Below are 26,381 nucleotides of genomic sequence, written 5' to 3' on the forward strand. Positions count from 1 at the left end.
TAGGTTGTTCTGTGCACTGACTGTAGGTTGTTCTGTGCACTGACTGTAGGTTGTTCTGTGCACTGACTGTAGGTTGTTCTGTGCAATGACTGTAGGTTGTTCTGTGCACTGATTATAGGTTGTTCTGTGCACTCACTGTAGGTTGTTCTGTGCATTGATTGTAGGTTGCTCTGTGTATTGACTGTAGATTGTACATCATCATGAACCCCAAGTACCCCAGTCTTCCCATCTGAAAGAGAAACTAACAGTGGTATAGTTGTTTGGTGGTCCAACATAACAAAGCACTATGGGCTGAGCGACTTAAATTATAGAAATTCATTTTCATACCATTGTGGCATCTTGAAACCTGAGATCATCGAGGTGTGGCCATGTTGACTTTTGTCTAATCTGGCCTGAAGGTGCCTATATTCCTGGGTGTTTCCATGGTGTTCCCTCTGTGTTCTCATGTCAGGTGTTCTAGATCTGTAAGAACCCCAAACAGATGAGCGCACTACACACCCCTTTAAAGGCTCTGTCTCCAAGCACAGTCATCCCTGAGCCACTGTAGCCCAAAGTAAAAATTTACAACTTGACAACAGTATCCAGTTATGCACTCAATAGAAATTGTATATTGAATTGCTATATTTTCCCAAGCTAGCAATATATGACTTGATTCTCTTTCATAGAGCAACAATTAGCCAAACTTCCATACAGCCTAGAGATCAGGCAGGTGACCAGCCCACACGCCCCAGTACACTGCTTTGCTAGGTATGATGTTGACAGATTAAGGGTACTCCACCCATAGTTGACTGACAGTATTTTCAACTTAAGATTGGCACATAACCCCATCATACGTCAAAAGGCACTGTCACATTCTGACTTATTAAGGGTTGGGATTGCAACATGTGAATGTTGGAGGGGCAAACTAAAGCATGCAACAAATGGCATGACCCAACCAAGTTAGTGCCATGATGGAAAGTCTTGATGCAGATGATTGCACACAGTAAATGCTTAATAAATAGCTAATGTTTGCCATTCAGTCATACCAGGCAGCTGTTATCTGTGACATGATGTGGGTTGTAGTACAGAGATTTGGTGTACAACAAGCTGCAAGTTCTCTGCCCTCTGGAAGCTTGGTTCTAATGGGCACAGACAAAGCAACTAAATAAAAATCAAGACACCAGAAAACGCTAGGGAGACTGAAAGAACAGTGTGCTGGAGCAGAAGTGGACATGCTTCAATTTTCAGCTTGGCAAGCTGCAACCACTCCAATATGCCATTTTATAGAGAAAGAGCAGTCAGAGACACTACACAAGCCATTAAGCATGGTTATCTTCCAATAAAACTTTATTTGGATTTTACGTCATTTTATTTCTCTGACCATCTAAGAAAGTAGAAATCATTCGGGGCTCATCGGCTGCATAGAAATCGGTCTTAGTCTAGGAGCCTCTGCTCTAGAAAGTTAATGCCGTCATGGATGAAAACGTTTCCCTGTGCCCATTTAGACTTAGTATTTGAGCCTGTGAATTAAACTGATAAAAAGAAAGGTTAAGAGGAAAGCAGATACAATTTTCATTCACATTGGAGCATAGGAAGAAAAACGATGGAAGAAAGAGAATGGGCTATGAGTGTAGGGAAAATGATGTCATCCATAGCATAGATGGATCATAGGATAGAACATGACAGCGCCTCTCTATGTTTTCTTGTCCTGGCATTGACTTCTCAGTGCCTGGGACAAGAGTCACTCTTCTCTGTTACTTAAGCTCCTGGGGAAGTTGTGGTGATAGGGCTTCTTCTGAAGGCTCCACTCTTAGACAACAAGGGAAGTCCTGGCCTCTGTTGATTCTCAAATGTCTTCATCCCAAATAAACCTTCACTGAAGTGCTATATTCTGTACCCCTTCAGAACTAGAAACAAATCGATAACCATCCTCCAGATCCCAAACTCATCTGGAGTATCGCAAAGGGTGGGTACCAGTAACCTGTTCCTTGAGTTTGTGTGTGACTTCCAGGCAGGTTACGTGCTCCATCAAGAGCCATGGTATACATTCAGTATTTAAAATATAACCCTTCATGATTGCAGGCTCCAAAGGGGACAGGAACTCCACAGGAAGAACAACCGAGTCAACGAACCCAAACACCTAGGGCTCTCAGAGTCAGAACCACCAACCAAAGAACATACAAGGGCTGGACCTAGGCCTCCCAGCTCATAGGTAGCAGATGTACAGCTTGGTCTTCATGTGGGTCCTAAACAACCGGAGCAGGGGCTATCCCAAAAGCTGTTGCCTGTATGTAGGATATGTTCTTCTAGCTGCGCTGCCTTGTCTGGCCTCAGTGGGAAAGGAAATGCCTAACCTCGAAGAGACTTGATGTGCCAGGATGGGGCGGGGGGGATACCCAGGGACCCTCAGGATGAAGGGAAGGATTGTGGGATGGGGTGATCGGGAGGGAGGCAGTGAACAGGATGTAAAATAAATGGATGTAAAATAAATAAATAAATAAATAAATAAATAAGACCCTTCCCAAGGACTAACACCATACCACCTACATACAAGAAGTCTGGGAGGCTCCTGTAGTTTAGAGAGTGAGAGGAGTGTTAGGTTTTGGATCTAGACTGTACCCACCACAGACTACAGTTTGGAACATTTGTTCCCCAGTTGATGGCCCCTTTGAAGGTTGTGAAGTCCTTAGCTGGCAGAAATGGTTCACTAGGGCCAAGCCTTCGAAACTTATCTTACACCCTAGCCACCAATGAGTTTCCCCGACACAGTTCATCCACCATAAACATTGCTGGGCCTCCCCCACCATGATGGACTGAATCTTGGAACTAGAACAAACCTCACCCCACCCTCACCCCGTTGTCTCTATCAAGCATTTTGGTCCTGAGAGAACTAGGTATACATGCTACCACTGATGGTGGAGCGGCTCCCTTGGGTGGGACGCACAGCTCTGATCTATCAGGAATGTATATGCGGTGTAGTCACAAGGTGACCTCCAGGTACACGCTGTGTAGAGCTTGGGCGTGTGACCCACATATCGCAATGTGCTATTAGGACAATAAAGACCCTCTGAATAAGCGTGTTGTGACAGAAAAGTGCCACACCCAGCGTTTGTTAAAGATGATGGACAGTTTTCAAAAGGCCACATCCTTGTGCAAGCGAGGGATGTTAGGGCCAGGCGGGCGCAAGGAAGGTTAGAGTCAGGCAGGTGAAGGGAAACGAGTGGGCAGGAAGTCGCTGGGTGCCCACATGCCACTGTGAGGCTCCTGTCACACGGCGGGCGGAGAATCTGCTGCTCTGCTCCGCACACCCAGTTCACCCACCTTTGCATGTTTTTACCAAGAAGAAAATGTAAACGTGTCACTAGATTACTGAGTGGAATTTCGATTGTCTCTGGCGTGTGTGGACTATCCCTGCTCGTCAGGCATGCACAGGATCCATTGATTTTTGCCAAGCCTAGGCTATTGAGAAACTTGTGACCTGCCGGTCAGGACTCACTCAAAGAGTCAATCAACACAGTCAGGACCCAAATGAGGTGAACACCAGCCTCTAGGAAGAAAGCACCCACCCACGTACATTTCTGACAAACACAGTGAAAAATATGCACCAAAATGAGATCTCTTTTTGGTAAACGTTTGTAAAGTCTGCTGTCTTTCATCCGCTCTGATTTTAATGCTGTTCTGTAATAGCTCTTGATTTAAAGACCGGCCTTTGCACTTAGTTAATATTATATATTCCCCATTGTGAAATAAGTTACACAACCGAGAAATGGCCTGTTTAAGCAACAACAGTTGCTCCCTTCGTAAACGATAATAAATCTAAATATCAAGAATTGGTCTATATGAAAATAGAGGCTCGTAATAACTTTTGTAAGTATTGAAATGCATGTCCGTTTTATTTATCCAGTCAGTCAATACAGAGTTATCAAAGCCTTTTGTATTGTGAGCACCATGCTAGTGGGGTGCACCAGTAAGCAACACCCATCAAGAGGAAAGAGACTGGGTTACCTTAGGGAAAGAGGTTTTGTTTTTTAATTAGTTGAGAGTGGGCTTTGATAATCAAGGGTGACCTAGCGGAGGCTGTCTGGGACATTTAAACTGAAACCTGAAACAGTTAACCCGGAGAAGCAAAACCAGCGTGAAAAGTTCCGAGAGCAGCCTGCAGAAGCAAATCAGCAGTCGCTGGGCACGTAAGGCAGGCGGCATCACCAGCGTGGTGCAGACAAAGAAACGGATGTACAGACAGACACACAGAGAGCCTTTGCAGGGTGGCAGCAGGTGAGTGTTTTGAAAAGGAGTTAATGAGGCTTGAAAGTAATTTGATGTAAGAATGGGACTGAGGGAGAAACTCACATACTTTTCTAGTGCTCTTACACCTCTTTTTGGTCTGTTTCCTTTGGGGCATGTATCATAATTGAAGCAATTTAAGCTATTACGTTGTTAAATTTATTTATCACTCTCTCGTTCCACCACACTAGTATTGGTTAATAGAAAAGCAAGTCACGCTTATATTTATAAATTTAAATATGCTAATAGTCACATTAAAAAAGGAAAAGTAGGAGAATTTAAATGTGAAGTGTACGCTGGCAGCAAACCTCAGCTCAGACTGACCACATATCCATAACCACCGGTGGCTCATACCTGTCTCCTGACTGGAGCAGGGCCAGAACCCGTGAATTCCTGGGAGGGAGATTGCCTCTGGGGATAGGGGACCTGCTGAGAGTCATGACGCATGAGAGGGTGGGGCTGGTCCATCTGGTTCACTGTCTTATCTCCAGGACATCATTCCTAGTAGAGGGTGAGCCCCTGCTACACCGTGGATGAGCCGATAAATGCCTAGTAAAGGGAGAGGTTCTAAAGCAATGGTTTGGGGGTCAAAATAAGCCTGGGGGGGAGGTGAATCAAAGCTTTCACCATGAACCAGCTAAGACCCAGGTGTCTAGGAAACATCTAAATGAAGACGTCAAGAAAGTGGGTGAGCCCGGGACTGAGAGGAAAGGTTGGGAAGGGCAGGCAGGGAGATGTAAACTTGGTGTATTGCTGACACTAAAACCCAAGAGAATCGTTGGATCTCTGAGAAAGAATGCAGAGTAACTCAAAAGGAAGGAGTTTGGGACTCTCCTTCCCAGGCACCTAGTTATGACTTCATTTAAGATATTTTTGCATTTCTTTTAAAGCCCAGAGAGATGTTTTTAATACCAAGAAATATGATCTCCAAGTAGGAAGAAGCCCAGCCAGCTTAGGGATGAACTGGGCCTAGAACCCAAAGCTCCCGGCGATTATGTAAAGAACATGCTTTAAGGTGCGGAGACTATCAAGGAACACGGAAAGAGTGCCACCATTCGTGATTTCTCCCAGCCTGAGGGGAATCAGGCTGTGCCCACAGTTGGCAACATAGATCGGAATGAGGCCAGATTCCAGGAGGGATTTCATCCAACACCCCCAAGTTCTTTGCCCGTCCTTTGTGACGTAGGACGTCATTTCTCCACATAGCTTAGAAAATGAAAAGTGCTAGAAGTACCTTAACATAAATTAATATTTTTATCCAAATATGTATTAAGTGGATCGATACAAACAAACCAGGCTTTCTCTGCTGACCTCCCAAAACACAGATTGAACTGAAAGCATAGACTCTGGCTAAGTGGCTGTGTGACCTTGATTAAGCTGGTTCTTTCCCTAATGCCTCTCAGTTCTTATCAACAGAACCTACAAGGTGACCCTCTAGCTCTGAAAGGAATTTATAACTCAGTAGTTATCATTAAATAAAGTCGAAGCCATCTCTGTATTTAACTTCAAATTCTAAGAGAAAGCCATCCTACAGTAGGTTTAAACACACACACCACACACACACACACACACAGAGTTCCATGTTTGCTACTGGAAGTTAGGGACTGTGGGATATGTAACAGCCTGGCTTCCTCCTCTCTCAGCTTGCTTTAGAGATTGGAGGTGTCTACCTGGGACTATTAAGAGTAAATGTTTGGAATACCAAATCTACCACTCCCCATCTGAGACACAGGTTAAATCCCAATCCTGTGACATGGGAGGATATGGCTTTTTGCTTGTGTGCAATGCAGTAAATGGCAGGTTTGATTAACAAGACAGAAATGCAGCAAAAGAAAGGAGAAAGTGGGAAGGAAGGAATTTATGGGTAGGAGGAAGCAAGGCAGAACTGAGACAGAGTTAAGAAATCAAAAGGTGAGTTAAATGCAATTACAAGATGGGGAGGGGCAGGGGACATCTGCAGAAGGGACAGGAGCCAGTCAGACTGGGGGCGGAGGTGGCCTGGCTGCTGACTTGGTAAGCAGGCACCAGGTGGAGGAGGGGAGCAGGAGGGAGGGACTTGGCAAAGGGCAAGGGCAGGCAACACTTAAAAAGGGAATGACCCTAGGTGGTTAATGCCACTAGTGACCTCCGATACCCAGGGCAGGAGGCACAGGAGGATAGAAAAAAAATCCTTTGCAGCGCCCCAGGCTACAGAGGGAGGAACATTCATTGACTTGAAGGGTGCAGCCATCATGTGCGAGCTCTATAGCAAGCAGGACACCCTGGCGCTGAGGGAGAGGCACATCGGGTAAGTGCAAGCTGCTAGCTGAAAGGGGCGGTGGGTGGGAGAGATGGAGTAGCCACACCCCACACCCAAGGGGCTGGAAGCCGCTGCCTATAGGGACCTAGGAGCTCTCCCTCCGAAACAGAGCAGCAAGTGGTTGGAGGAGATGGCTCTCAGTGTCCTATAAGAGGGTATCCAGCCAAGGGAAAGGAGCACTGGGAGCAAGATGGGGAGCTTTCCCCCACGCCCATCAACTCTACAGCGGAACTCAGAAATCATTTGATTGATGCCTCCCCAAAGAAACTCATTCTGACAACTTTGTTTAAAGTTGTTAAAGTGAACCCCGCCCCCCGCCCCCCGCCCCCGTATGCTTGGTGAGGCTGCAGAGGCTTTCAACAGCTAATGGAAAAACTTAAATCACCTGTATATATATTTTTTTTAAAATGGGTGGGGGAGGGGGACAGCACTTTACAACTTCCTGATCTCCCAAGCTGTGTCCTCAGGATGACTTGGTTCTCCTGGCGTTTGTTTCATCCCTGTCTATGCATTCGTAGTATAACAGTGTGTATAAATGACTGGCCTGAACTCTGCTTCTAGTACGGTGTCTTGCTACCTATGCCACGCCTGCCAAATCATATTAACAACATTCTAGGAACAAATGAGTTAACATTTTGTGCCTGGGTTGTTTTTTTTTTTTTAAGACAAAATAAACATCATACGAAAGACGACTGCACCCTAACCCTGTAGAAACAGCTGTCTACAGTGTGTGTATATACCTGCTGCTGCTGCTAAGGAATGTACCGACCAAGGTCCACAGTGTGGCTCTGCCTGCTGTAGCAAAAGGACATACAGACCAAGGCATAAGGGGTAGAAGCAGTGTACTCTGGGAGAAAGGCTGATCAGGTTCCCCACTTCCACCAGGAAGGCTCTAGGATGTTGAGAGGACCAAGACCTCTCTCACAATGACCCAAATTCCTCCTTCATTCACTGATTGCAGCTTTTTCTAACTAGATTTCTTCAGAAACATAATTTCTGAGAGAAAATGGCAAAGTTTGTGGAAGGAAATGTAGTATGGACTGTTGGGCGGGGTAAGCTAGAATTTTACAGAAAGTCTGACAGCCACAGTATGCTTAAAGGGCAAGGAGCGCTCTGGAGTCTGTCAGTCAGACTCTGAGCTTTCTGTGTGGCTCCTAACTTGTAGCTAACTACAAACTAACAGGTGAGGTTCAGCCAACAAGATGTTCTCATATATATTCTTTTTTTAATTTTAGCTGATGCTCTAAGAACTATATAAGCTAGGAAATGGGGTATAGCTCTCTGGCAGACTGCTTGTCTAACAAGTCATGGGATTCAATCCTCAATTCTACACATAAAACTACATCAACCTATACCACAGCCATGTGCCACTTTAAAATTTGAGGTTACCCACTACTCCCAATAATCAAAACATTGTCTAAACAGTTGCATACCAGCTTAATCAATAGATATTACAAAATCTCCACAAACCCTATAGATCATTGGCTCTCAATTTCCTAAGGCCAAACCTTTTAATATAGTTCTTTATGTTGTGGTGATCCCCAAGCATAAAATTATTTTACAGCTACTTCATAATTGTAATTTTGTTGTCATGAATTTTGATGTAAATATCTGATATGCAACCTCTGTGAAAGGTGACACCCAAAGGGGTCCTGACCCACAGCTTGAGAACACTGCTCTTGAATATATACAGAATTCTTTAGTAGGCAAACACACCAAAATAAAAATATAGCCACACAGTGGTGGTATATGCCTTTAATCTTTTAATCCCAGTACTTGAGGCAGAGGCAGGCAGATCTCTGTAAGTTCAAGGCCAGCCTGATCTACAGAGTGAATTCCAGGACAGTCAGAGATACACAGAAAGCCAGTCTTGAAAAACCACAAAAAGCCAAATAAACAAAAGTTCACATAGTTTTAGTTCTAGGTCTTCAAAGCTTGTTGAGCCAACATTAGAAACTTCAGTAATAGTTGTGTGTTGCTAATTTTTATGCTGTATATGTCCACAGAAATAACCAAGACTAACAGGAACTTATTTTGCTCACAGTAGCATTCCAGAACAAATTAATTTAAATATTTAAGATGGGAAACCATTTAATTGATACAGGACAAGAGATACTCAAAATACGTGAAAATCTCCTTTGGAATACTTTAAGTTATTTATAGTTATCTATTAATTTTCTTATCAAGTAATTTGAAAAGAGAGAGAGAAGGGGGAAATGGTTATAGGTATTACATGAGAAAATATTTACTAAGCTATATAGCAGCATCTGACATAACAGAATGCCTATGTGGGGGTGGTCATTTTTATTCCAGTAGAAGAAAATTTCCCAAAGGAAAAGTGAGTTTTAAGTAAGCCGATTCATGAGACACTGACGTAGACATGTGACCAATGACATCCACAGTGGATTAGGACGAAAGATTCCAAGCTAATAGAAAATGAAAAAATAATGTAGTCACATGGCCCATGTCTTCCCTTTTCCTTATGTAACTGTAATTTTCCACAGACAGTTGACCTCCACTGAGATGGAAAAATACTGACCAAACTAAAAGGATTTCCTTTGCCTATTTCTAGGCCCTCGTGCAAAATTTTCTTTGCGGCGGATCCCATCAAAATAATGCGAGCCCAGGGGCAGTACATGTTTGATGAGAAAGGCGAACGGTACTTAGACTGCATCAACAACGTGGCGCACGGTAAGCATCTTACGCACAGCGCATTGGAGGAGATTACTGTGGAGCCCGGTTCACCTCAGAAATTTCATGGCGAATGTCCCTTTCCTCTGCTGAGTTGCCCTAAAAGGAGAAAGCTTCAGTAAAACAAGGAGCAAGGAGCCCAAATTCTTTTCTTTCCCTTCAGAATTTCCCTCTCCTCCAAAGCTCTTAGAATTGTCACTTCTTTACCTCCTACGTTTTAGTGGGACACTGTCACCCAGAAGTGGTCAAAGCTGCCGCGAAACAGATGGAATTACTAAATACAAATTCTCGCTTCCTCCACGACAACATCATTGAGTTTGCCAAGCGCCTTACCGCCACCCTGCCTCAGGAGCTCTCCGTTTGCTACTTCACAAACTCCGGGTATGTGTCTGGTTTCTTGCATCCCTGCGGCCCCCTTCTCATCGGTGCACCTTTTCCATTTGATGAACCAAGAAGGACGGAAGGAGATTCTTGCCACTCACTGAGTGACCCTCATTAGGAGTGGACCTTTCTGAGTCTTTTACTTTATTTCATGACTCTGAGCCTAATGGGATCCAGTGACGTCATCTTGTCACACAGTAAAATGGGTCATGAAAACAGGCAGCCCACATAGTCATTAAATGCAGATTTCAGCAAATAAGTGACCCTACTAAAGAAGCTGTAATTTCGTAAGATTTTTTTTTTCACTGACTTGCTTTCCTACAAAAACTGAGCATATTTTACCAGTGCAAACACAAGAAAATCCAAGCGAAGATACATTCCAACTTCTAAGTTCTGTAAGCACAAATGGTAATGTATCCATTCTGTGGACAGCTATAGAGATATCAAAAGGTGTGATTCGCAAATGCACGCCCAGGAAGGTGTGAAGCTGAAAGTGTAATGTTATGTTTGGGGGACGCTGTATGCAGCTTTGCTATTTTTAAAGTGATACAGCGCTTGGGATTTGATATTTCGAAAGCTATAATGTCTGATTGTTAGGATTTTCTGTGACTCTCTTTTCCAAAGGGTATTTTGTAAGGAGAGCATCATTGCTTTGTTTTGTAATGAACTGAGGAGGCATTTGAGGGACCCCTGCTTGGTTACAAATCATTCTCTCCTTTTAGAAATGAAATATAATATCTAGCTTTCATTTCTAGAGAATTCTAGACTACCAAAGAGAGATGAATTCTAAACATCACTGTCCTTAGAGAATGTATGGATGCTGCATACCCACTGCAAAAAAAAAAAAAAATAGTATCAAAGTCATATAGGTGTCTTGTCTAAATCCTGGCTCTTCCTCCATTGATGAAAAATCTCATTCTGGTTATTTGACGTCTCTGAGGCTGTTGCCGCACCCATAGGAAAGGAGATGGCAACACTCACCTTGCAACATCATCATGAGAATAAATAGAAGCAAACACACTGCCACAAACATCCTCTGAATGACTGTTTCCTTTCTCCACTTAAGGAGAGTTTATTTAGACTCTGAACTAGGCAGAAAAACAGATGATCTTAATCTTACAGACCAACCAAGCACTGAGCCAATGCACCGTGGTTGGGCATCCAGGCTGGAGGGTGCTCCATCCCTCCTGAGACAGGGCTTACGGTGGGATTCTTAGGGTACTTAAAGCTAGACATCCCTGATGTGACAGGGCTGGGTGAAGTGGGGAGCATAGCTGCCATCCTTTAGGTTTCTTTTATGTGTCTTATTCCTTAATGGCTGTTACACATGTGTTACCAAGTTACAGGGAGAACTTCAGTGGGGCAGGATGGAGAGAGAAAGCAGCCTCCATTCCACATTATACATTTCTGAATAAATGCCAGTTTCCAATTTCTGTAACTCACACTGGGCCATTTTTAAAAGAGGCTGTCACTTTGTCCCTTCTCTGTGTTATCTCAATAGATCCGAAGCCAATGACTTAGCCTTACGTCTGGCACGGCAGTTCCGAGGCCACCAGGATGTGATCACCCTTGACCAGTAAGTCCTGGACAACAGGCTTCTAAGCAAGAAGCCCCCCTCAGAGCCAGAAGTGTACCAATCTATGCCAAACTCATCTCTACTAAAACCACAGGCACTTATGGAGGAGGGTGTTTCAAAATCACTCAAGAAGGTGCCATGTAGAGCTTGAGTGCACTCTTTCTAGGCTAATTCACTCTCTCTAATCACTTTCCTGGGTGTCTTAATGACTGCAGCCTTGTAGGCTTGATGGGAATCCGGGTTGACATTTTACTTAGTAACTAACTACACATTGCAGCTAATGCTACCTCTACATAACTCAAGTGTTTCCAAACTAAAAACATAATTAATTTCTTTAAAATCCAAACATTCCCTTCACTATCATGATTATCTACTGTACTTGATATTAAACATAGCAGTTTATAGCAAATTTAAAACTTTAGTTCTTTTTCATTTGATCACAACTACCAATGGTCACATTAACTCTTACCTCCCAAACATGATTATTGATTTTAAACGAGAAACTTGGCATTCGTATTTACTAATGCTTTTAAAATGATCTCATCTACTCCCTCACCCCATAAACCCACAGAGTGAAATTAAATATGTGACCTTATTTTGTCCCCTCTTGTAGACTTCCTTCAATGTGATGATTCATTTTCTATTGCTGCTTCATTTATTACTATGGGCTTATGGATTCAAATCAATACAAAACTATTGCCATAGATTTCATCAGAAAGCTAAAATAACTCACTGAGCTAAAATCAGGGCTATCTGTGGGCAAGTCTTGGCCCTTCCAGGATATATGTCTGTATCTCACGGCCTACAGCACCAGGTTTTTCTCTTCAAAGTCAGCCATCGCCTTACTAAGCCTCTCTCCTCATGCCGCCATCTTTGACTATCACACTCCTGCCTCCTGTTTCACTTATAAGACATTTCTGACTATATTGAATTCACCCATATAATCCAGAATAATCCCCTTATTGAATGGTCCTTAATTTACTCTACCTGAAAATCATCTCTGCTCTGAAACATATTCTTGGGTCCTGAATATTAGGAGATAAACATACTTGGGGTGGGGCATTTCTTTTTTTAAATTCTCATTCTCTATCACTTATGGACAACTATCATAATGTGTTTACTATATATTTTTATGGACCTATGGTCAATTTAATAATATATTTAATATACCGACTCCATGCTATTTGAAATGTTTTCTTTGAATGTATTAATTGCATATGATAATTGATTATATTATGACATTTTCATACATGTTCATGGTTTCTGATCATACTTACCACTGCTCTGCTCTCCCTCCCACTTCTGCGAATCTCTTTCTTCCTCCCAACTGTGTTGACTTTCACATCATCTTACTTTTTATATCACGGAAAACGTGCATTATTCTATGTGTACCTGCTTTACCAAAGCTACTGTAGATCTTTGTTTTCATACTTCATCCCACGTAGAATTCTTGACATTTGTTCTATTCCTCTAACTCAGAAACATAATGTGAGCTATATATGGGATTTAAATGTTCTAGTACTTTGGGGTAGCCTGTGAACATGTTGTCATTTCAATATTTAGTCAACATGAGGTATGTTGACATATCTTACGTTCCTTTTTTACTCACTGAGTATCAGAAGTTCAGGGTCTGCTTGGACATTGTCAGGGTAGACTAAAGATGCTCAAGTGCCTGTAGCTCTGAGTGGGGAATTGCTGCCATATTGGATTACAGTATTGTTCTCACTGTATAGCTTCCTTCCCTCCAGCGATGGGCACTGACTGCATCACTCCCTGCACAAGCAAAGATCCTGCTACATGGTCTTCCACAGGACATCCTGAGAATGCCTCGGGGATAAAATTCAGAAACAAGATGGCTGGGCAGCAGGTGCTGCTAATTTAACTGAAATTTGCCATATTTGTCTCCAGTGTGATTGCAACACCAGACACACACAGGAAAAACCCCTCTCCCCAGCCTAACCAACCTCAGTACTAACCGGCCTCAGTACTAACCGGCCTCAGTACTAACCAGCCTCAGTACTAACCGGCATCAGTACTAACCAGCCTCAGTACTAACCGGCATCAGTACTAACCAACCTCAGTACTAACCGGCATCAGTACTAACTAGCTTTCTGCTTTTTTTTCTAACTGCTGTTACTCTATTGGCTATCACACATCTTGATTTGCATTGTTTAATTGGCCATGTTGATTTGAGAATCTTCTCACATAAGTTTTATGCTTTAATCATCTTTTCGTCTTCTTTATCACTTTTTCAGTTAGGAGTCTCATCCTTCTGTTGCTGGCTTGTGGTTTCCTATACAATCTAGGCCAGAGACTGTCTATTTGGAGTCATCTGTGGATGGGCCTCTTAGACCAGAGGCTGTCTATTTGGAGTCCTCTGTGGATGGGCCTCTTAGACTTTTCTCTCCACATCTGCTGATTACACTTCTGGGCAAGAAACAGAAAGAGGAACAGCTTCACCATTTGTGTGTCGAGTGAGAAGGAAGAGTTTTGTTGCCATTCAGTCATCTCTCTGTCCGAGTTCTTCTTCCGTAATCCCTCAGTATTTGCCTCGAGTCTCCAACCGAGCATCCTTTAGATAGCCCTCCAAGCAGAAACCCAAGTCTATAAAATTGTGTTCAGTCTTACTAACCAGGCATGGTGGCACATGCCTGTGGTCCCGGCTGAGGTCCAGAAGAATCACTTGAGGCCAGGAGTTTAAGGCCAGACAGAACTGTCTGTGAGGCCTATTTTTAAAAATTTAGGCTGGTAAGATGACTCAGCAGGTATTTGCTTACCAAGCCTGACTGCCTGAGTCTAATCCCCTGGAATCAATCAATCAATCAATCAATGTAAAAAAAATATTTGAAAATATAGAAAACTCAACTCACAAGACTGCATGAAGATATAAAAATGTCCACCTTTAGAGAATCTCATTTACCAATTCAAAGAAATATAATTCAAAGAACTAATGTTTGTTTTTCCTACTATAATAAAAGCAACTGTCTATGAAGAGATATACCAGACCCTCCAAGTACTTCCTTACATGTATAAGGGGCAATAGGAAGATCAAATACCACTGCTGTCATGAAGACAGACTAGACCTAGTTTTGCAGGTAAACATGGCGCTGGTAGTGAGCGCTCCCCAGATGAGTGACACTGAGCGGTAGAAAACACTGGTTTCACATACTACACAAACACCTTTCCTGGCACTCTTGGTGTGACTTCTCTTTTTCATTTCAGTGCTTACCACGGCCACCTGTCGTCATTAATTGAGATCAGTCCTTATAAGTTCCAGAAGGGCAAAGATGTCAAGAGGGAATCTGTACATGTGGTAAATATCTCTGAGTCCTATGATCAGAATACCGGGGCTAGAAGAGCATCTACCGCCATTCGGCCCAACCTTCCAAGCCGAGTGGAACCATGGGAAAGGAACTAAGATTGAGAGCAGTTGTATGATGTGCTGAACCCAGGGGCCACAGACTGACTGCGGGTGGCTCAGAGTGAGGAGCACGGTAGGAGAGTCCAATGGTAGACCTGGTAGATCAGATTTGTAAAAGCTGTTGTCAACTCTTGTGTCCACTCGTCTCCAGTCACTCTTCCAATCACTGGTACGAGGCCAACACTCAGAGCTAAATGAGCTTCTCTGGCTGTTCTTAAAGATAATTTACAGGACGCATAGTTATGGCAGGAATGAGAATTGTGAAAAGGGATGTTGCATCCGACAGAGGCGCCAGTTAGGTTGTCGAAACAGTGACGTTCACTTCGTATAACTGTGTTAACAGAAGGTCAGAATGAATCTGCACTGCCTTACTGCGAGACTTTACGCACTAAGAACCCCGAGTTTCCTAAGTGATCGTGGTTTCTGATGTAATCAACAGTGCGAGTTTGTTTTACATACAGTCATCAGTTCAGTCTCCACTTTATGCCATTTTTGTATATAACGTAATTGTGCTCGCCAATCTGAATTTGCTTCCTGTGTGAATACAGATAAAGCTCTGACTTAGAGGGGTTGGCATGTCTAAGCTCCAGCTCACAATCCAGAGGTCAGTTCTTCACAGCACTCAGAAATGTGCAGAAAGATAAAGGCACTGGGGGTGTTTGGGTCAACAGGACCGCCCTCCAACATGCGCTAGTAGGGAAATAGATGGTCCCTCGGTCTTTAAGTTTGGTCAAGGTGCAAATATGGAGAGACTGTATTATCTGACGTTTTAGGCGCCAGCTCCAGACACTTACAGAGGGAAATACAGAGAAGACCACGAAGACCCATCCACTGCATATGCAGACGAGGTGAAGAAGATCATTGAGGAGGCTCACAGCAGCGGAAGGAAGGTTGGCATTATGGGAAACACTTTTGAAGTCTTTTATGGAAATAGTTACAACAGTTGGAACTCTCTACAGAGAAGAAAAGGGATGAAATCGAAAATGCCTTTGTTCTTTGCTGATTCCATTTTCACTTGGTTTTTGTTTCAAAAGTACTTTGTCATAGCAAATTTTTTATTTATCATAGAAATATAATTACTACACATCCCCAGTGCTGACAGCCTAATGCTGATCTCTCGGGTACTATAGAGGGTCTGGTCTGGAGGACCTTCCAACTTTGAGGGTCGTGGGGGAAGCAGGACCAGTCTAAGCTTTCAGACCTTCAGGGGATCTTGGTGCTGCCAGGAGCTAGTGGACCTCCAAGAGCCACAGAGCTGAGACTTGGCTTCTCACTAAGCCAGAGTAGAAGCACAGGCTTTTTACCTGGACCTGGGCTTCCAGGACAACACCAGAGTAATTGAGAACAGGAAAGGGGTTAATGTTTTCAGTCTTCACCCTACTGTCCTCAGATGCATGCTCATCCCATACCCATCATAGGGCTACTTAGGTGCAGATTAAATGCAACTTGACAACACAGGGCCTTTAAATTGGCTTGTGGCACAGACATGACAATACGAATACTTCATTAAGTAAAAACAATTTGCCTTTTTCCAGTGAATTGCAATATTTTTATCTTCAGGACAAAAGAGCCATTCTTCTTTCTGGAGTGTCTCTCCCACCCACAGCCCTGCTTCCACTCCCAGCCTTACTACTCCTGCTTTGCTTCCATGCCCTCTGTAACACCCCTGTACAGATGAACCTAAAGCTCTACCTACTCAAAGAGCTTTGGAGCTTTGGATAGTAAATAAAGCTTTTAGAAAATATGTTTAACCTAACAGGATTATACGGACTGTGCCGTTAACAGAGAGTCCACGTGATTTTTTTTTAAAAAAAGAAATTAACATTTGGGGGGTTGATGCAATCATGTTACCAATGCTGAAAGCTATGAAGAAGTAAGCACAGGTCATGTGCTTCTGAATGTCAGCTGTGCTTACAAAGTCATTGAAGGTTAAAACAGAAGTCTCTGGGGTCCAGCAGCCCCATTTTATAGCTGAGACACTAAATAACTATGAGGTGAACAACTTCACCCAGGTTAATGCTGCTCATATGGAGTCTGGACGCAGGCTTGCATCTCTAGGTCTCTTTCCCATGCCTTTCTCGCAGGCTTGAGTCTCTAGATCTCTTTCTCCCTTTCTCGAGCTTTCGCTTCTTCCTTCACTGACTGCCATTTTTGAGCCTCTCCTCCCATAGCATCTGACATGCTTCCCCTATCCTTACTGTTGAGATGCCTGGATTTTGAAGGAAGCTTAGTGTAATCTCAGACCTAGAAGTATAGCAATGCAGCCCCTCACGTGTAGCCACCTACTCCCTTGGTACTGACTCTAGCCTCAAGCGATCCAATTTTACTAACCTAGATAGATCAGTTTCCAAAGGTTCAGATCACAGACATCCATATATCAGTTTTACTCGACACAACCTGACAAAAATATTGCCCTTCAGTTATGAAGTCCACCTCTCATGACCTCCATTTCCTTTGGTGGCTTTACTTGAGTCCTAGGACATCATTTAGATACCCATCTCTTCTGGTACAGATAGCTTTTGTTTATAATTAACGGCCTATTTAGCACTTACCATGGGTGTGTTTCTAGCCATTTCAAACCTACTCTAAGGGATGGAAAGATGGCTCAGCAGTCAAGGACACTGCTCTTGCAGAGGACAAGAGTTTGGTTCCCAGCATCAATGGCAGGTGACTCACAACCACTTATAACTCCAGCTCCGGGGGATTCACACCTTCTGACCTCCTTGTACACCAGCACACGTGCATACAAACATACAGAGGTAGTCATGCACACTCATAAAATTAAAAATAAAGGTTTTAAAATCTTCTTTAAAATAACACACTCTTGAGGCTGGAGAGATGGCTTAGCTGTTAAGAGTACAGATTCTTTCAGGGTTTGGTTCCCAGCACCTACATGGCAGCTAAGAACTATATGCAAGTCCAGTTGCAAAGGATCCCGTGCCCTCTTCTGGCCTCTCTGACTACTGCATATCTTGGTGCACAGACATATGAGCAGACAAAACACCCATACCTATTAAATAAAAATAAACCTTTAAAATAGAAACCTGCTGCATAGGAAGTTCTTCTCTTTTCGGAGGGGAGCCTGCCGTGTATAGGTTTTTGACCCCATCTTTTCTTGTATAGATTGCTGCCTTTATTGCTGAATCCATGCAGAGCTGTGGTGGACAAATTATTCCTCCAGCAGGCTACTTCCAGAAAGTGGCTGAGTATGTACTTGACTTGGGCATCCTTGGTCAAGCTCAGGGCACTACAACAAGTCTATAAGGCCCATACTGCCAGATTAGCTGGTAAAAATCTGCTCCTGACTACGTGCTACTTCGGGACTCTAGGATGTCCCCTGGTCTTTCCAGAAATACAAAACATAAAGAGTTTAACATAGTCCAACCTCTAGAAGTATACTCTAGCTCCTGCCGAGCATCCTGTCTCATTGGCTCATCCCTACACCTTGCCAATAAGTAAACCTGTGAAGATCAATTAACCTTGGTAAGATCCACTTGCCCAGCTCTTTTCCCAAGTGAAATGTTGCAATACAGTGTACTCTAAGCAGCATATGGGGTAGATCTCATCTAGAAACCGTGTGACTACCCTGTAACATCTCTACAAGGTAGTCCTAGAATATTTTTAACACAGACAGATGCTTCAGGTTAACATTTTTCTGACTTCAATAGTCTTTTTGGGTAGTTCTGGGGACACTCAGTGGTCTGAGGGCATCAACATATATCGTTACTTTTCAGACACATTCACAAAGCGGGAGGTGTGTTCATTGCTGACGAAGTTCAAGTAGGCTTTGGCAGAGTTGGGAGGTACTTCTGGAGCTTCCAGATGTATGGTGAAGACTTCGTTCCAGACATCGTCACCATGGGGAAACCTATGGGCAACGGTCACCCGATATCCTGTGTGGTGACAACCAAAGAAATTGCAGAAGCCTTCAGCAGCTCGGGCATGGAATATTTCAATACGGTAAATTTTGGTTTACAGATTTAATTCTAAAGGGGAAAATAATGCATGTTCTTAGACTTTTTCTGACATTGGAAAAGTGTTAGCAGCAAACCACTCTAATATTCTTGTCAAACTTCGATTAAACCAGACTTAATTCTCTTTGTATTTTTTCCTTCTGCTTTTCTTCTTCCCCAAACAGTCTTGCTAGGTTTTCTAATAACAGACAGTCACTCTGCTAAACTTCAGTGGTTATTTCATTAACAGACAATGTGATCTTATTTGTTTTGAATCATATTGAAATTCCCCAAACAATTTTAAAGCATTTAGAGGATTTGGTATGGTACTATGAATGTTAGTCAACTCACAGAACAGATACTAAATGTTTCTCTTTGTAAAGCTTCATTTCTTTGGCTTTACTCCCCAATGGAATGAGCGTTGGGCTTAGAAGTGTGCACAGCGGCAGTGCTGTTACAGACCGAAGCAAACGCCAAATCTCAGAAGGGTTGATTTTTCTCGGAGAAATGATTGCTTAGCTGTTTTCAGTCAACTCTGTAAGGACAGAGAACACTAATTTCCCGTACTGAACCACACTTCCAAATCTTTAATTTACAATATAATACTTTGTTACTGTTTGGATGAATCAATAAGTTTCTTATAATCCCTCATACTAGTTACACATCCTGGAGAATATGACCAGGAGTGAATTTTCACTCAATACCAATAAATAAAATCATCTGTCTTCTAAGTCTAAAAGATTTCTATTACAAAAAAAGTTCAGTTAAAATTGTATTTTTACATGTATGTTAAACATGTGTGTCCTTGACAGTGTATACCTTTGTGAGGACTGCTGAAGGCTTAAAGTATGTTTTTGTTTTTCAGACATACGTTGTGTGCCAAATTCCTCATGAATGAAGCAATACCACTGATTCCGTTGTTGTTTTCCCCTCTCTCTGTCTGCAGTATGGAGGAAATCCAGTGTCTTGTGCAGTTGGCTTGGCTGTGCTGGATGTAATTGAAAAGGAAAACCTTCAAGGGAACGCTGTCAGAGTGGGGACCTATCTCATGGAGCTGCTGAGTGAACAGAAGTCTAAGCATCCCTTGATAGGAGACATCAGGTGTGTTGACCGAGAATCACGGACTCATTTGTTTTCCCATAGCAGAATAGCTTATATTTCACCTTGCCATCTTTAACTAAAATATATAAGACACTGAGAAACAGGGAGAGCAAAGATCAGGGTTAACCCAAGACTCAGGAACCACCCTGGCAACATTTATGTTCGGTCACATTTATAGGTTTTCTTTTTCTGTAGTTAGGATGATTTTTAAGTCCAAGAAATGAAAGGAAGGAAGATAAGATGATTCTAAATGACCTCGGGATAACACTTGCCATCATAGCACCGGAAGGGTATCTTAACCAGCAAGTTTCAGGCCATGGAGAGAGCCTGTGTTAACATCAGGGATGGTACCTAACTGACACCACTGAAGTTGGCCTCTGCCCACCATGAGCACATGCACGCATGTGCCTACGCACATATATGTTTCCTATGCACGCATACACAAACTTATTCGAATGTACTATTATTCTCTTATATAATTAAGTGGACAGAAATCCTGGATGACAAAGCTGCCTCAAAAACTAAAGGCAACTGGCTTAGTTTCTTGAGTTAGTTAAAAATCAGTAGCATTCTACTTAAGCAACGTCACACTCAATTTCACAGCAAATCTAGTCTGGTGACAGCGCCAGTCTCTAAGAGTATCCATGGATTCTTTTCCCTCTTCCTCAGAGGTGTCGGCCTTTTTATTGGCATTGATTTGGTGAAGGACCGTGAAAAAAGAACACCTGCGACGGCTGAAGCACAGCACATCATCTACGAGTAAGCTCACCTCACATCCCTTCGCTGACTTGGCCCCTTGAGCACTTGATTTTCTTCCTCTGATCTCTCTGAAAAAGGAGACTCTAAGTACCCATGGCCCTTCATCCCCCACCTCATGTGCCCATGGCCCTTTCTCCCCCACCGCATGTGCCCATGGCCCTTCATCCCCCACCTCATGTGCCCATGGCCCTTCATCCCCCACCTCATGTGCCCATGGCCCTTCATCCCCCACTGCGTGTGCTCATGGCCCTTCATTTCCTGCACGGATTAGGATGAAAGGAAAGGGGGTACTTCTCAGTGCCGATGGCCCTCACAGGAACGTGCTGAAAATAAAACCACCCATGTGCTTCACAGAAGACGATGCAAAGTTCATGGTGGACCACCTTGATGGCATTTTAACAGGTCGGTCCATGGTCTCTCCCCTTTTCTCCCAAACTCCCCCATGCACTTTTCTGGCCTTCTATTCACAAGGGACATGAAGCAAGAGAAAAAGAAATCGATAACTTTCCCTTCAAACTAGACTCAGATAGCTGCAAAAATAAGCGACATGGACTCTTAGTTCGATCACAAAATTTTTTCTTTCTAGTCATACAACTCCAAATATAAGCTTTTGGTAAATTAGCACATTGTGGTTACCTCTTGGTTAAGTGAGGGGCCATATTTGTTGTTTATTTTGCTTTTTTGACAAGGTCTTGCTGTGTAGTCCAGGCTAGCCTTAGATTCATGGTCTTCCTGCTCCAGCCTTGTGAATGCTGAGATTACAGGCGAACCTCACCATATCTAATTCACCACTTTGCTAATCATTTCTCTTTCCTGCAGACAATAACTAGGTTTTTTTTTTCTGAGCTGTGCCTCTTGCCACTAACACCACATAGTTCCATTCAGATAATGTATCAACCTTCTCCGCAGAGCACATCCATGAGCCCAGCTATTGTTCAGGTGATAAGGCAGAAGAACAATAGCTCTGATATGCTGCACAGCAAGACTCCAACTCAAACAAAACCAAGGAGACAAAAGAAATCTGAAATATTTTTAATAGAAAAATACAGGGCACAGATGAACAACTTTCACCATCTGCTGAATCATTCCACTTTGGATTTTTTTTCCTCTTCATTTTCAAGAATGTTTCAAATATCAAAGTGGTTTTTACCTGTCTATGTTTATTTTGAGGACTTTCATTTGTCATTCAGAACTCTGCCCCACAGTAGGCATCTTAGCTTCTGTTCATTCAGATTATACAACTAAATTAAATTATTTTTCTGTTATAAATATAAATTACATTGGAAAGTAAATAAACACTGTAAAATGGTATTGAAATCATGCAACTATTGAAATATTAGCCCACTCTTATTACAGTTTACTTTATTCATATTATATATGAATGTATTCAAACTCTTTGCTTGGTTCTCTTAACTACTATTAAGACATGACGAGAAGCTGTAAGTCAACACATTATAGATCATTAATGTTTGGAAGCTTGCACATCAACCTGTTATTTTCAGTAGGGTCTCTCTTTGGACTCAGAGAACAGGCTCACACCAAAACCTGTCAAACATCCTCCCAAGCTAGTGTGACCTATGACCCTGCAACACCAGGTAGAAGGACAGATTGCCGTCACCCAGGCTGATCCCACTCAGACTAAACTGAATGATATTACTAACGGCCCAAAAGAACTGGACTGTGTGAACCAGGCACAGGTAAACTAGACTCAGCACCATGAGAAAAATTAACAGTGAAAAATAAAAATCAAAGTGTAAGCTGGAGCTGGAGAGATGACTCAGCAGTAAAGAGTACCAACTGCTCTTCCAAAGGACCAGGGTTCAAGTCCCAGCACCCACACAGTAGCTTACAACCATCTGTAACTCCAGGTCCAAGGGATTCACCATCACCCTCTGGCTTCCGAGGGCACATGGCATGCATATGATACACAGATATACATGTAAGCAAAACACCCATACACATAAATAGTAATAAAATAATTTTGTAAAAATAAAAGCCAGCAATTCTAATAGTAATATTTTTTACAAATATTACATGCCTCTTCTCTAGTACGTATTAGTCCTTATATTCTTAGACACTGTTTTTTTATTATATTGGTCTAACTTCTCTATATCTTCTTTGATTTAGTTTTAGAAGAAGCCATGGACTCCAAGAGTGGAACTGTGTTCTCCGAGAACACAGCTTACAGAACAAAGGTAAGAGGTGGCTGCTTTGTGTTTAGGGGAAGCTCAAAGCATTAAGGGTTACTTTTTGAATATACAGTGACCATTAGAACCAAAGCAGCTTGTGCTAAGGTCCAGTGATCATTGCAAGTTTGAGTGTACAATTAAGTTCCCAGAGCCAATGGCATATCATTTGCAAGAAATGAAACCAAATCACCATGCTCACAGGTTTATTCTCATGTAAAAATATAAATAAAACCCAAGGACTTCTCTCTTCTGGTCTATAAACACAGCTTTCAAATATGGGGAGACACTAACAAATGGCCTGAGCTTTCCCATATTGTCTCAGAAAGCCACCCGCGGTCACCTCTGGTTCCCACAATGCCCTTCACCATCTACCGGAGCCTTGGAAGCCTGGTTCTGAAACACCAGAAATCACTTCTGAAGTGAACTGAGGTGGAAGCCTCCACAGCAGCCTGTGGCCTGTGCAATCATAGACAGTGAGTGGCCTAGTTTCCCGTCTTGATGCACTTCCAGCAGAGGGCTTTTCCATTCTCTTCCTGAACTGCCTGTGGTGTGAGAAAGAGCACCCAGGCCTGGAAACAGAAAAGCAAAACCTTGAAGAGGCTTTGTTGCATAATTTGTTATTTGTTTATAGCTTCGATGGCCAGGGAACATTCAGTACATTCAGAGCCCAGAGCCTGCCTGTGCACCCAGCACAGTCAGCAAAGCCCTTTTCATGGTTAAAAAAATGGGGGTGTTTGAATGGGAGCAAATGATTTCTAACAAGACACCCTCTGTCTCTTCACACAACACAGAGCAGTCATAGGGACTTGTTATTATCAAAAGGGCAGGAAGAGCTTATCAAAATCTAGGTCAGAATCCCAGCTACAGAATGGCTTTGCTGACCAGGATCTTACAAAACCAAGAGTTGGCTGCAGGGCCTCAGACCCTGATGTTGGTTGAGTCATTACACGGGTATAAAAGTTTGTCTTGGAGTCTCTAGATTGCTGTTGGCATTGCCTTTCAAAGGTCTGGTATCTAAAGAGGCTGGGTGTGTGAAGAGGTAGACTTCCATGGAAGTTTTGTGGCCCTGTCTTTGCAGATGCCTAAGGAAATACAAGTGGAATTGCCCAACCTTAGTGCCACCGAGGCCAGAGAAATCCCCAGGGGAAAGAGAAATGGTGTATGCTCAGACCAGCAAGCCCTGATCAGCAAAAGACTCAAGACATGAGAGCTAAGTGCTAAACAGTGGATAAATATCCAGGAACACAGCGTGCAAGTGGATGCATCTCATCTCTTAGTGATCCTTTAAACTGCGATTTTCAATCTGTCTAACTTGTACATTAAAAGATAGATTAATAATATCAATGATCAAAGTGATAAACTATGTCAACATTATTGATTGAGCCTCTTGTCTGATAATTCATTGCCTGTAATTCTGTAATTATTTATTCACCTAAAACTGAGTTTTCCTTTGCAAGATTAAGCTGGGAGCCTTGCTTCTCACGTTGCAATGTTTGAAATTAGAGAAACAAGTGAAGTCTATTCCTTCACATCAGAGAGTTAGTACACTGAAGTATTTTTAATCATGAGAAATGCTCTAAAACGGTTGATATAAAAACTTTATTTCTAGATTTTAATAAAATAAAAGACGATCTAACAAAAATGAAGGCTATAAAATGTAGAGAGCTCTGTAGGTTATAGTGGTGAAATCTAAATCGTTCTGAAAGGAAATTACAGAGCTGAGAGGAAAATGGCAAAGAACAGTGGTTGGTAAAGAAGCCTGGTTATTTGCCATCTTGTGGGAACTGGAAGGGAACACATACACAGAGAGACACTGGCATGAGGAAGTTCCTTGAGTGGCAGAAGCAGCCAAAGCCCAGCATTCAGGGTTGGGAACTTTGATTCTGGCTACTCACAGGCTATGCCACCTTGACCAAGTTGCTCACCCTCCTCCAAACACCTTATCTTCCCCAACTTCATTATCACCTGCATCCCAATGTCCTAAATTACCTTCGTCTGACCTGTATCTCTCCATTGCCTTCCTACTAGTTATTAAACTTGCTGATTTGTTTTTATTCCATGAAGAAGAGACAGCAACTTTGCTATGCCTGTTTACTGTTAACTGAGTGAGATGTCTCCTTTGGAGTATGAGCCTGTTCTTTGGATAATGGTAATTCAGGGGAACTCCTTGTCTGTGGGTAGCACATGTGGAAGGCCTTGGATTGTGGTCCTGAAAGTCTGTTCAAAAGACAAAAAAATAAAAACAAGGCAAACTGAACAACTATTAGGTGTCAATTCCTAATGGAACAAACCACTGGTCCTTGTAGGGGAAAAAGGTGGTTGGTTGTCTCTTTAAGGAGTAGAGTCATATCAGGGGCTCAACATTGTATTCTGCTTCAATCAGCATGGGTATCAATTAGGGCACTGGGAAACTGGTCTTAACAAGGAGGAGCCCAAGCTGCTGGCCCACTTCCATGTGCCTGATGCACATGATGCCATCATCATTTCTCTGCTTGAAGAGCCAGTGTTACTTCTGTAGTAGATGCTTCTAGTAGACCTTAAAGGGTGATACACAAAAATAACATGGAGCATTCATGCAATATAGCCATTTATATGTCTGTGACCCATATCTCCTTTTGATCTAATACTTTCATGTTCCTGGACAACTAAGTAGACCATTTGCAGCTACTTACACACTCTCATCATTTCTTCCTTGCTAGGTAGTCATCCGCACACACCACTCAGGGCTCTGCCTCCAGGAAACTTTTCCATAGCCACTCTTTTAAGACTCCACTGAGAATAGCTATAAAGCAGCCAGCAGGCAGTGTACGGAAATGGCAGGTCTTTGAATCATCATGGAGATTATCCCCTGTTCTCTTAACCAAATGTGTCTTCCCAGTGCCACCAGCGTACTGTTATCTCCTATGAGGGGAGCATCTCTGTTGTATCCTGCTGTATCCAGATGTATCAGCTTAGGGTCATCAATGCAATGGATCACCAGGATGTTCTGCAAGGTACCCAGATGGTCCAATCCAAACTTATAACAGCCTAAGTTGTAACAAAGGGCATGAAGGCTAATAAGACTTTAGATCACAACTGTAAAGAGTTCTGTGACAAGAGAGGGAAGAAGGATCTTATGAAATGCTTGCCACACAACCAAGAGGACCTGAGGTCAAATCCCAGGACCCTTGTTACATACATACATACAAATAAACCTGGTTCCAGTATACATTGTAATCCCTGAGATGAAGAAGTGGACCCAAAAGAAGTCCTGGGTCTCAGTGGCTAGTCAGTCTAGCTAATTGGTGAAGTCCAGGTTCAGTGAGAGACTCAGGTTGGTTCCCAGTACCCACATAGCAGCTCACAACAATCTCTAACTCCAGTTCCAGAGATCGAATTCCTTCTGGCCTCCAAGGGCACTGCATGCATGTGGAACACATGTATATATGCAAGTACATGCACATAAACACACACACACATTACACACAAATCCTTTGGATTTTTAAGAGGGACATTAATCTCTGCCATCGTGCCCTAGAGTGGACATCGTCTTTCATTTTTTTCATGTATGCCGAGTAAAGAAAAAGATGTGTGTAAAGGGAAGGCTTCAGGGACTGCAAGCTGGCCTTCTGCACCATAGAAACATGCATTCCACAAGCCAAGGAAACTGTGGCCAACACAACAACTTTCCAGGATTTAGTTCTTAAATGTCAAGTACTACATAGCCACTTGTACTTCCTCTGTAGCAATGTCTTATGTAAGAAACGTA

The 26,381-nt window shown here is 42.8% G+C and overlaps 1 protein-coding gene and 1 long non-coding RNA gene across 3 annotated transcripts in view; one reads left to right on the top strand and one right to left on the bottom strand.

The window, feature by feature from the left end:
* The window catches only part of LOC115030590, a 126,078-nt gene that overhangs the window by 71,288 nt on the left and 28,409 nt on the right, over positions 1-26,381 (bottom strand). The window lies entirely within an intron of this gene.
* Positions 4,151-24,890, top strand: Etnppl (ethanolamine-phosphate phospho-lyase). Of its 2 annotated transcripts, none has more exons than XM_021158442.2 (13): positions 4,151-4,254; positions 9,135-9,253; positions 9,475-9,634; positions 11,136-11,210; positions 14,433-14,523; positions 15,405-15,521; positions 17,755-17,837; positions 18,366-18,591; positions 19,531-19,685; positions 20,355-20,444; positions 20,716-20,846; positions 22,572-22,639; positions 23,712-24,890. In XM_021158442.2, exons 1-13 carry the CDS (start codon positions 4,211-4,213, stop codon positions 23,838-23,840), a joined length of 1,488 nt encoding a protein of 495 aa, XP_021014101.1. In that variant the 5' UTR covers positions 4,151-4,210; the 3' UTR covers positions 23,841-24,890. The 2 variants fall into 2 exon arrangements, with proteins under 2 accessions (XP_021014101.1, XP_021014100.2); XM_021158441.2 differs by lacking the exon at positions 4,151-4,254 and adding an exon at positions 6,373-6,550.

The sequence above is a fragment of the Mus caroli genome, chromosome 3 (assembly GCF_900094665.2).
Source record: "Mus caroli chromosome 3, CAROLI_EIJ_v1.1, whole genome shotgun sequence".
In the NCBI taxonomy this organism is placed as follows: Eukaryota; Metazoa; Chordata; class Mammalia; order Rodentia; family Muridae; genus Mus; species Mus caroli.

What these genes read in the sequence shown, in the direction of transcription:
- Etnppl (XM_021158441.2), top strand. Translation starts at nt 6,375, where the DNA reads ATGCCACTAGTGACCTCCGATACCCAGGGCAGGAGGCACAGGAGGATA. An exon ending in CTGAGGGAGAGGCACATCGG is followed by an intron (nt 6,551 to 9,134) that starts GTAAGTGCAAGC and finishes GCCTATTTCTAG; the next exon opens with GCCCTCGTGCAAAATTTTCT. An exon ending in GCATGGAATATTTCAATACG is followed by an intron (nt 18,592 to 19,530) that starts GTAAATTTTGGT and finishes CTCTGTCTGCAG; the next exon opens with TATGGAGGAAATCCAGTGTC.